The 12,316-nt window shown below is 33.0% G+C and overlaps 1 protein-coding gene across 1 annotated transcript; it reads right to left on the bottom strand.

The window, feature by feature from the left end:
- Nucleotides 1-350: 350 nt before the first annotated feature.
- Jchain (joining chain of multimeric IgA and IgM) lies at nucleotides 351-11,400 on the bottom strand. The gene is made up of 4 exons (XM_076864795.1): nucleotides 11,237-11,400; nucleotides 7,501-7,627; nucleotides 1,992-2,072; nucleotides 351-1,400 (listed from the first exon to the last, which is right to left on the bottom strand). Exons 1-4 carry the CDS (start codon nucleotides 11,298-11,300, stop codon nucleotides 1,190-1,192), a joined length of 483 nt encoding a protein of 160 aa, XP_076720910.1. The 5' UTR covers nucleotides 11,301-11,400; the 3' UTR covers nucleotides 351-1,189.
- Between the last annotated feature and the right edge of the window lie 916 nt (nucleotides 11,401-12,316).

Here is a 12,316-nt window from a genome sequence, read left to right on the forward strand (position 1 = left end):
AGTTTTATGTGCCATGAAGACCTTGCCTTTTTATTAATTATAGGTGTAAAATCACAAAGCCACCTCAAATATGTACAAATATGAATTCAGTGATTAATGCATCATTACATTGTACTTATACACTAATTGTTCATCAAATTGTATTTAATTCACATATAAGAAAGTTAACACAAATAATTTTTTTTAAATATTTATTTTTTAGGTGTAGATGGACACAACACAATGCCTTTATTTTTATGTGGTGCTGAGGATCGAACCTGGGTCCCACCCGTGCTAGGCGAGTGCTCTACCGCTGAGCCACAATCCGAGCCCCTAAATGTTTTCCAAATAAATTATTTCACACAGGTACATGCTTATGAATCTATTTAATTGTTCAAACTGTACTAGAGAATACATATTTTGGAATACATATTTCATTAAATTCAGTTGCAACACAGATGATTTCTAATGGGAATTTCTTACACTAGTCAGATCGTCAAAAAAATTTTCTTATCAACAAAAGAAAAATTGTTTTACCTCTTGCAAAGTCTATGTGTCGTATTAGAACACATTTTTTTCTTTTCTTTTTTGGTGGGACTGAGGTGGTACTGAGGGTCTCATGCATGACAGGCAAGCAGTCTGCCACTGAGTCTCATCCCCAGCCCTCAAAATATATTTTTCAATGATGCATTTAATTATATCACTTATCTTAGAGATAGCATTTTATATTATTTTATAACTGGTTCCAAATAATTGGTTTTCCAATTATTTTTATACTGAAGGCAATATAAATGACCTCTGTTTACACATGTATTTTCTCTACACAGTGAAACTTTTAAAAAAGAGAATAGGATGTGCAAAAGCTCTGACTCTCCAAGGCAAAGCAAAAACAAAACAAAAACAATGAAAGGCATTTAATTTATGCCTCTTGATTTTTTATTTTTAGTCTTCGAGTTTTATTTTCTCCCTTCATCTATTTTTTTATCCTTTCAGAAAAATCATGATAATTGAATGATTTTAATACTTAGAGTTGAGAAGTAATTACCCAATAAAATAACAATGTTATTATTTCAGTTATTTTGAGGGAAAATTGGTTTAGATCACCAAAAAAAAATCTTAATTTCAAATTTATTGCCAATAAATATACTAAATTTCTGGATCAAAATGGAGAGTCTCTCAAGAAGAGTTGTGCAGTCAACGATGAATTAAATTAGTCAGGATAGCAGGAATCTGGAGTCAAAGCTGTTTGTACCATTTTGGTCTTACCACCATATGTAAGTGGGACCATAGCTGTATAGCACTTGTTTCTATCGTAAGTGTAGCAGGTCTCTGTAGCACTGTCTTCTTCACAGATATTGCTCTGAGAGGCAGTAACCACCTGATTATCCAGCTCCACTTCTGTGGGATCACATTTTTTACAGCTGAAAAACAAATAGAAGTCCCCATTAAATGCTATCTCAAAATATGTATGATTATGCAGTTTTATCTCAAATCAATTAGCTGCTGCAGCTCTGACTTCTAATAAAGGATGACTTTTTTCAGACCTAACCAGCTCTACAATACAGAATAGTATGAGATTTTTCAACCTTGATATACAAAAATTAGTTGAAAATAAACAATACATTTAGTTGTATCTACACCATACAGCAATTTTTACTATGTTAAACTTATTCCCAATTGTATATTTATTTAGATGAATTATTAAGAGTGACAAGAATATTTTTTAAAAACTATTTGATATTGGATTCTATCATTTCCAAAGAAACATCTGCATGTTAATAAGCTGAAATTCACTTCTTGAACTATTAGGTTACACTGGACATTCCTATATAAATGGAAATAATTTCTTCTTTAGAATACATTTATAGGTACTTTTTATATGTGACAAAATTTTATGAAGTTATAATATCTAATAATTAACACATGAATTAATGTATTCAAAAGTTCAGATTTTCAGAAACATATTAACAACGTAAATTAAAAGTTATTAATTATGAAGGAAAATCTCTTACAGATCAGACAAATGGTACACAAATTTGGTTCTCAACGGTGAGGTAGGATCAGAGATATTCTCCCTGTTGTTGAAAGGAACACTAAAAAAATAAAGGAAAGAAAACAAATCAAAATAATGGAACACCAATATTGCTATTTATGGTAATAGGTATAATGCTAGAACAATACTTATCATGACTTTTAACCACTGTATGGTAATACTATCACTCAGGTTTTGACAATAATTTGCTGTATTTTAAATATTTCCCACTTAAAATAAGCCTCAAAGCAATTCTTCTGTCAACTCTCTTTGCTTACTTGGCAAAATCCTGCTTTTCCTTTAAAACTAAGCTCAAATTTTATTTTGATCTATTTCCCCTCAATACACTTCATTCCTTGTAGTCTCATTAAAGCGCCTATACATTTATTATAACAAATGACATACAGTCACTTGTCTATAGTTGCTTTCCTAGGCTGTTTAAGTTCTTAAGACAAAAACACTTCTGTAATCCTAGTGCCTAACTTGATATCTGACATGTGGAATATGTTCAATACTTGTTAAATGAATAGGCAGATATTATTATCCACATTTTAAAGATGTGAAAATTGTAAATGAGAGGGGTTAGTAACCTAACCAAATAACATAGCAAAACTGAAACTTTTCCATGATGCTGTACCAAAAAAAAAAAAATTTAAAGATTATCAACTAGTTCACATTATTTCATTAACTTTATTTTTTTTAAATAACAATTAGATTTGAGTTTAATACCAATTAGATTTTTAAAAAGAACAGCAAAGATAGAACAGTCTCTACAAAGGAAAGAATTTCTGTCTGGCCTACAGCTATGTTTAAAATGCTGCCGGCCAAAGATGAGGGCTCTGTAGGATGAGTAAATATCACACTGCCAGCGGAGGTATTCAAATAAGTTACAAGCATTATGAAAGCAAATGTTTTGGACACAAACATACCTAATACAATAATTTAAAAAAAAAAAAAAAACAGGCTTGAAACATTCCTATTTGAGGATGCTCAAAAGGGCACGCAGGCGGGCTTTCCACTATCTCCTTTGTGATCCTCGGCCAACCGGCATTTCAAAGGTCATGAAAAGACCATTTAAAAACTAAGCATATGTAGAGTCAATAGACTGTGGACTCTATTGTGTTAGTGATAGCCTCTACACAATCTCAGAACACCAGTCCTTTTCTCTCTTCTGAATAACTTTGGAATTTACAACTACCTCACCTCACCTAGTTACACACCCCATTATGTGACTGAATTAAACCCAGACCAACCCTTACAACAGTAAAGACATTACTGTCTTCTCGTGAATATGCTAAGCTTTGAAGTACAAATTTTACTTCTACACCAGCCCCTATAAAGACATTAGGTGTTTGAAAAGAGTTTAAATGTGAAACACTGCATTTAGTTTTAGGAACTTGGCTATGAATGAGATCACTATTCATTTAGTAGTTCCCCAAATGAGTTAGAAGAATATGTAAAAAGAAAGGAAGGTCCCTTGGAGACTTGAAATTCTACAGTAGCACAATCCCATCTTCTTTGTTCAAGAAGACTGTAGTTCATTTTCAGAATTCACTCCAGAATCCAGTGATCTTGGGATGTCAGCAAACCCATCAGGGCAAGAGGTACACTAAGCGGAAGAGCACCACGTCCAGGAGCACGAAGAGCCAGAGGTCCAGCCAGTATGAGTGCTTCGGCAGCCTGTTGGTCCCGGCGTGCGGGGCCCCGGGCCCGCGCCGTCCCTGGCCGCCATTCGCGGCGCGTGCCTCCATCCTGCCCCGAGCTCAGGGACCGCCGTCACTGCTCCGCACCACCGCTCAGGAAGCAAGACACGGGCGGAACCATTTCATTAACTTTAAAATGTTTCACCTACATCATTCCTCCTCATATGTACCCCATATGAGGGGTACCAAAAGAAACAAAGAAAAAATGTGTTTCCTAACTCAATATTTAGCAATACCATCCACATAGATATCCAAGTCAAAAACCTGGATACCGTCCCTAAATCCTCCTTCCTATCACAGACTATGTCTAATCAATCTCACAGTCCAGTTGAATCTAATTTTTTTTGCATATGTGAAATCCATCCACTTGTCTCTTTTCTCATTATTACTGCCTTTGTTCAGGATACCACCATTGTCCTACATTGTAGTGACACCCTTTTGTCTTGACCCTCCCAATACACTAGTCACATTATTGCCCAAATGGTCTTTCTAAAATAGAAGCCCAATTTTCTTCTCCACCTAACCAATAATATCATCTCCACGGATAACAGGGTATCATTAACATAGCATAGAAGGCATTTCAAAATATGCCCCTAACTCTCCAGCTTTATCTCTCTCAATGCCACCATGTCCCTCTACATGCCATCATCTATAAACAACTGCTTGCAATTCCACAAACTTAACATGGTTTTCTCATCTCCAAATCTTAACCAGTTAAGCAAGAAACAAACACTAAGTACTTACAGTGTACCTGGTACTATACTAAACATATTACATGATAATCTCATATAATTCTCAAAGCAATCTGTTTCCTTTTCCTGGAATGTTTTGCCCCAATGATCAACCGCCTCATTCCTCATATGTATTTAATCAGTCAACTACCATTCAGCTAATAACCATCAACCATCCCACCACTTACTACCAACACATTCTTCTGCCTTCCATTGTAGCTTCCTCCTTCCAAAGTGGACTGAACACCTTTCTACAGGGCTCCTATAACATCATATGCCTATTCCTTTCATAGCATTTACAACAGAGTGTTGTAATTGCCTTTTGGGGGGGGGGGCAGGTAACCAAGGGACTGAACTCAGAGGCACTGAACCACTAAGCCACATCCTTATTCCTATTGTATTTTATCTAGAGACAGGATCTCACTGAGTTGCTTAGAGCCTCACAGTTGCTGAGGCTGGCATTGAACTCGCAATCCTCCTGTCTCAGTCTCCAGAGATGCTGGGATTACAGGCATGGGCCACCACGCCTGGCTGTAATTGCCTGTTTAAATCATTTATTTAAGGTTTCCCATTAGACTGCAAATTATTTGATAGAATGGATTAGTTTTATATAGATTGTTGTAACCCCAGCACCAACCCATAATATTTGGCATTCATTAAATAATTATTTGTTGAATGAATGAATGTATCTATTCTTTATTAGATTATAGAGACTCTTATAAATGATTTTAATAATGAGAAAAGCATGGTATAAATATTATGAGGATCTACTCTGAGTCGAACACTGTCCTTTTACAAATTATTATATTTAATCCTCAGAATTCTATATATATGTATAACTAATTTGAGCCTGTTCCTAAACTGCAAAACAGGATAAATGTATGTATAAATAATATATACACATACCTGTATGTGTATAAATATACATACATAATTATTCCTTTTTTACAATTTAGGAAATAGGCTCAAATTAGTTAAGTTACTTCCCCCAAAGTCACATTATTGTAGTAAGTGATGGAGTTGGGAATAATGCCATATTTATACATCAATGGTAATATACTTTCAGAAATAAGATTAGGGAAAATCAATATACCTCAGGCAAAGATGCATGAAGTAACTGAATTACCTGATTTCAGTGAACAATATGATAAAAAGAATAATGTTATAAAAAATGATGAATTAGAGAATCATGGAGAGTTATTTGAAAAATGTCTCTGCTGGGTGTGGTGGCACCCTCCAATCCCAGCTACTTGGAAGGCTAAAGAAGCAGGATCACAATTTTTGAGGTCACCTTCACAACTTAGCAAGAATCTCTCTCAAAATAAAAAATAAAAAGGGCTGACATAGTTCAGTGATAGAGCATCGAGCATCCCTGGGTTCAATCCCTAGTATGGCAAAAATAAATAAATAAATAAATCTTCTTTTCCTTACACATAAGATTAACACTCTTCTTTAACATGGTTTAAATGTCAATGTCATGGATGCCATTCCTTTCCATTACAAGCCTCTGCAATTGTTCCATCCCTAACAGAATAATGAGAGGAATTTAAGTGATCAAAGAAAACCTGGTATAAGAAGTAATGGCTAGGCCAGACATGGTGGCAGGTGTCTGTAATCCCAGCAATTTGGAAGGCTGAGGCAGAAAGATCAGGAGTTCAAAACCAGCCTTAGCAATTCAGTGAGGTCCTAAGCAACTCAGCAAGACCCTGTTTCTAAATAAAATACAAAAAGCACTGAGGATGTGGCTCAGTGATTAAGCATCCCTGGGTTTAATCTCTGGTATCGAAAAGAGAGAGAGAGAGAGAGAGAGAGAGAGAGAGAGAGAGAGAGAGAGAAGTGATAGCTAAACTAAGATAAACAGTGTAAAGAAGAGTTAACCAGACTGAAAGGGAGGGTAGAAAGAGTTTTTCAAACAGAGGAACCAGTAAGGTATAAAAACAAGAGAAAAAAGCTCTATGAATGTGAGGAAATAGAGACACTGAAGAACTGCTAGATTTTTTAACATAAAGTAAAAATGGCAGTGAATGATCTTGAGAGTTATGCTAAGTTATGAGATTAAGCATAGGAATTTGAAATATGCCCTAATAATAATAATGGAGAAACAATCAAAAGGGTTTTGAGCAGGATAGTGGCAATGATAACTGACACATAGGTTAGATAAATGAATAATAGCAAATATTTTTTAGTGTATGCCAGGAACTATATAAGCTCTAAAAGGAAAAAACTTCTCAATTTATTTTACGATAACACTATGAAGTAAGCACTATTTCCCCCTATTTAAAAATGAGAACACTAAAGCTTAGAGTGGACAAGCAGCTTGTTTATAAATGCATGCAGTTATTACATGACCCAGCCAGCACTTGGAAAAAAAATTTTTAAACAGTATACTTTTCCCATGAATTGAATGGGATTGAACACTGTGTTCTTTTTCTATGATAGGTATTTGAAGTGGGGGTGGGGGGACTGTTAAGGAGTGTTTAATAAGGAAAACTTACTACTGATTGGATCTAATAGGAATCTCATTTCTCAAACATTTTTAGTATTCTTGATATTGAATACAAGCTACGTAACATATAACTCTGCAGTATGTGTAAGGTGAAATGAATACCTAAAGTCCACTCTACAATTGAAGACTGAATCAAATTATATAATTTGACCACTCTGTTCATCTTAATACAGACATATGAATAAATGTAAAATACCCAGCTGCCTATATATGGTATAAATAGGGCTTTTAATCTTAAGTTTCAGTTTGAACTGATCAAAGACAATTCAAAGTTCTGATTTAAACTGAAATATAGCGTATGTTAATGACTAGATCAGAACCTTTGGCTAGAATTTGATCTAACTGGTTTTTTGATTGTCTGGAACATTTTGTTTCTGCCCTCAGCTTCTACAAAACTGCCTCAAGCTCACTAACGTGATTCGACCTCATGTAAGGTATTACAAGTCAAAAAAAGAAGTAAAGATATAGATTTTAATCTAAATAATGCTTAGTAACATAAAGTATCTCTGTGTACAACAGAGAAAAAAGCAAATATGGAGTGTCACGTACATAATTCGAATATTTCTCTCCACAATGTCCTCATTAGGATCTTCAGCAGAACGGATGATCCTGGTAGTAACACGGGCACATTTACATTTGTTGTCAGCAAGAACAGTCCTCTCTTCTTCATCTTGGGCTTGAAAGGTAAATACATTGTCAAAAAAATGGAAAACAAAAGTCTGTATATATAGCTTCTATTGAGTTCATTTATATTTCTTGCCTGCAAAAAAATTAACTTTATTGTTAATCAATCCCAGCATTTTCTACTTGCTGTCTTTCCTAATCTTAAACAGCTAAATTGAAGCTAGGTGTGGTAATCCTATAATCCCAGTGACTCAGTGGATCTCAGTGAGGCAGGAGGATTGCAAGTTCAAAGCCAGCCTCAGCAACTTAGTGAGACCATAAGCAACTTAGAGAGACCCTGTGTCAAAATAAAAAGGTCCGGGGATGTGGCTTTGTGGTCAAGTACCCATGGGGTCAATCCTCAGTACCAAAACAATAAAATAGTTAAGTGGAATCTCACATCACAGTGAAAGAAATCCAAATGTTCTCTAAAGGGAATTTTCTCTTTTATCCTTAGATCAATCTATGAGAACCTGAACTGAAAGAATTCCAGTTTTCATGTAATGCTTCTAATAGAAGCACAGGTCTTTGAATGACACAGCCTTATAAAAATCAGGGCTAATAGTTACAAAAAAAAAAAAAAAAAAAAAAACCACAAAAATCTAGATTTTTCCCAAAAGTAATTCATTCAATGTAAATAAAAATAGCATTTGCCTTTTGAACCTTTTTTAAAATATCACATCCTAAAAAAATAAACACATCCTTATCCTTCCTTCCTCAACTCAAAAAAAAAAAAAAAATAGTTTGGGGGCTGGGGTTGTAACTCAGTGGTAGAACCCTTGCCCAGCACGTGTGAAGCACAAGATTTGAGCCTCAGAAGAACATTAAAAAAATAAATAAAAATTCAGTCTTCATTATTTAAAAAAAAAAAAAAAGTTTTCTTTTTTTTATTTGGTTGGTTTTTGCTTAAATTGCATTACAGGTAAGAACAGGCATGTTTTCTCCTAAGATAACCTTATTTCCTAAAACTTTTAAATATTCTCCACCATAATTTTCCTAAACTAATTATATTCTGTTTACAATAATAATAAGATTATCATGATACAATGATTAAGTCAAATCAAATACATAAGGGCTATATTAGTATTTCTTGTATAAATTATTTTCAAGGATAGAAAATATTCTATGATATTATGATATTAAAGAAAATATTCTATAATATGAATATTCTATACATTTGAAAAATAATTTAGAAAATATTATGAGGTAGTAGCCATGCTGTGTAATATGGCAGTCTACAGGAAAAAAATGAATTAATACACAAATGACCATTAAAAAGGTCCTTAACTCTTGAGTGTCAAAATATATTATATAAGCTAAATATCAGACAGAGAAGTATGATGTTACAGAATAAACAAAGAAAATTTCTTATTTTCTGGATTTGGATCAATTAACAGATATTTAAAGAGTTAAGAATATCATTAATTAATAGTGCTAATTTAAAAATTGTTAAATATCAATTACATTCTTTTTTTAAATATTTTTTTAGTTGTAGATGGATACAATACCTTTATTTTATTATTTATTTTTATGTGGTGCCAGGGATCAAACCCAGCACTTCACGCATGCTAGGCAAATGCTCTACCACTGAGCCATAACCCCAGCCCCATCTTTATATTCTTATAATTTCAGCTAAGTGGCCTTTAAAAATTCCTCCCAGTATGCCTCAACTAAAAATATGCAAAGATTTAGCATATGAATTTTAAGTTATAAAGGCTATATGATTAGGATAGATATTATTATAACTGGAAGTCTAATTATTCCTGAAATGATTTCCAGAGCAAAGATCTAATTGCAACATTTCAATCATAATGATAACAGCTATTACAAAAACATTTAAAGATCAGTGTTATTTTCCTTATAATTGCTTGAAGTACTCTATAATGCATTATTATCCCATTATTCATAATATTTTAATAAATCTGTCCCAAGTCTGTATGGTATTGGAGAAGAAGCATTATGAAATCAATTCAAGATAGTAATACAAATCTTAATGTTCTGAAAAGAGTAAAATGATTCAAATGATAGCTTCTTCCCTACTTCTATATCCATAACTCTCAAATTTTTTTTCAATTAAATATAAAAAAGCATGTAATGCCTGACTAAAAACATACATTGAGTCAAATAAAAGGCTTGACTTTAAATACAAAATTTTAAATGTCCATATTCTATATGGCATGTAATTTATTTCCTTACCAGAAACCAAAGAAGAGATTATCATTACTGTTATTTTATAAAAATATTAGGCAGTCTAATAGATCTACCAGAAAAAGTATAGATACTTTCAATTCATCAACCCTTAGATTTTAACATTCTCTCACAGAAAGACAGTATTTTTCCTATTAAACCTGTTATTAGGGATTTGCCTTACTTTATTCTAAGAGAGCCTGAGAGACATAGTGAGTGCTCAATAAGTAATTAAGTTTAATTTAATTCAACTCAAACAAATAAGAAAATAACTATATAACAATGCATTGTAGATAGAACCACATGAGTTTACTAAAAGGTGGTTTCCCTTATGCATGCAGAATAGGGTAGTAGTTAGAAGCATGGACTATTGGGTCAGATTTTACCTATCACTTGCTGCTGTGTGACTCTGGGTTTAAGCTATTTCACTTAAGTTTCAATCACTTCAACTATATGTTGGAACCTAGCCTCATATAGCTATTGTGGAAATCAAACGGAATGTGTAAAGCTGTTAGCATAATACAAAAACAGTATTCAGTAAGTGATGCTCATTTTATATATAGCTACATATAGTTTCATATATACTTATAAGGTATATAAACATGTTTATAAACATATTTTACATGTTCATGTATATATATTATATATGCTTTATTACTAATATTTTATATTTTAAATATTATTTTATTTTAATGCCATTATTAAATACATATATATGTATACATATATATATGTAAAATGGCTATTCTTAATTACATTTTGGTTATGCTCTGTCTAAAAATAAAAATAGGCTCAGTAAGTGTTAGAATTAAACTGGTCAAATTATGTCATTTCTAATTCATATGCCCTAGATGAAAACAACTTAGCATAGTACTTCCATATCCAGAATCTGATCATTTTCTAAGTTGTTTGAAAAGTCGATAAACAAAATACCACGAGTGCAGCCATCAAGATACTAACCTGTTTTAATGTTAAACATTGTTAAAGGATCATAATATATCTGTAGCCCAGATCTAGGAAAGTTGTTAGTACTAATACCATTCACTCTGAGTAAATAAAATCACAATGTATTCTACGTTGTGCTTATGGTAATTATTACTTCATTTCTCTAGAATATTAAGAGACAATAGGATGAATGATTTTTAAGAATCAGTATGGACATTCATATAAGTATGATATCTACAGTTAGCCAAAAAAAAATGTACATTCTTGTTCTAAAGATTGTAGTAGACAAACAAGAGAAAAAAGAACAAGAAGAATCACACCAAGTCTCATCTGTATAAATATCACTATCCATATAAAGATTAAAGCATGTTAGAAGAAAGTAGCTGGTTATCTGACCAACCAAAACATAAATATAAATCTTCAAATCTGAAAAACAGATGTATAGTATATTTTTCCTTTTAGCTGAGTTTATTATATAAATACTACATACCTGTCACAAGAACAGCCTTAACAAAAATGGCAAGAACTCCCCAGAAAAGCAAATGGTTCTTCATCTTGACTTCACTTCTTTTGCAAAAGTCGAACCAAAAAGTCAGGGTTAAGGTGTGTGTTCTCTAAGGAGTGTGCAAATGATGCTGCTTCTGCTTTCTTAAAATAACACTCCCTGCAACTAACAAACTAAAAACAATCACCACTGCGGTTGAAGTCTGAACTTTAAATGCTCCAGTGGAAAGAAATGTATGATTCATATTAAAACATTTTCTTCTAAGGCATCCCCCCTCCCCCCAAAAAAACATGATTTGATGCAATCATTTTTATTATGCACTAATGCTATATAAATGTGTAAACCAAAAACAAATTATAATGTCAAGTTAGGAATCTATTAAAAATGATGTTCAAATAGGGGTCCTCAACTTTATTATCTAGATACATTCATATTAATCCTCAAATCAAATATCTGACATTTGTTGTGGCTAGAACTATTAAATTAAGGGAAAGGAAGGAAAAAGGATGAAGCAAAGGAATAAATCAAAGTACTTTAAGAAGTCCATTCTATTAATGTCAATTTTTCCTACTAGTCTTTAACCAAGTTACCAGACTTAAATATCTACGTATATTTTCATATTACTTTCAGTTATTTTATAAGTCCAAACATGTAATTCGAAGGAGAAATTGATGGGCTAGGGCTGTGGCTCATTGGTAGGGTACTTGCTGAGCACACACAAGGCACTGGGTTCAAGCCTCAGCACCACATAAAGATAAGTAAAATGACAATATTGGGTCCATATATAACTAAAAAATATATTTTAAAAAAGTAGAAGAAGTTGTTGAATACTGGATTAATCAATTGCCACATTTTAATTTAATAGCATTAAGGCAGACCTGTTTTCCCATCTAGTAACATCTTTCAGAATTGTAAGCTCATGAGATTTTTTTTTTAATGAGATGCCTCAACAGAAAACTAAATTGCTGAAATATTTGCTTAAATTTTTTTCACTTAATTAGTGTAAAAAAAAAGACCCTGAGCTTTGGGACAGAGCACTCCCTACCCCTACTTCAACATGCTAGA

This window comes from Callospermophilus lateralis, chromosome 8, assembly GCF_048772815.1.
Source record: "Callospermophilus lateralis isolate mCalLat2 chromosome 8, mCalLat2.hap1, whole genome shotgun sequence".
In the NCBI taxonomy this organism is placed as follows: domain Eukaryota; kingdom Metazoa; phylum Chordata; class Mammalia; order Rodentia; family Sciuridae; genus Callospermophilus; species Callospermophilus lateralis.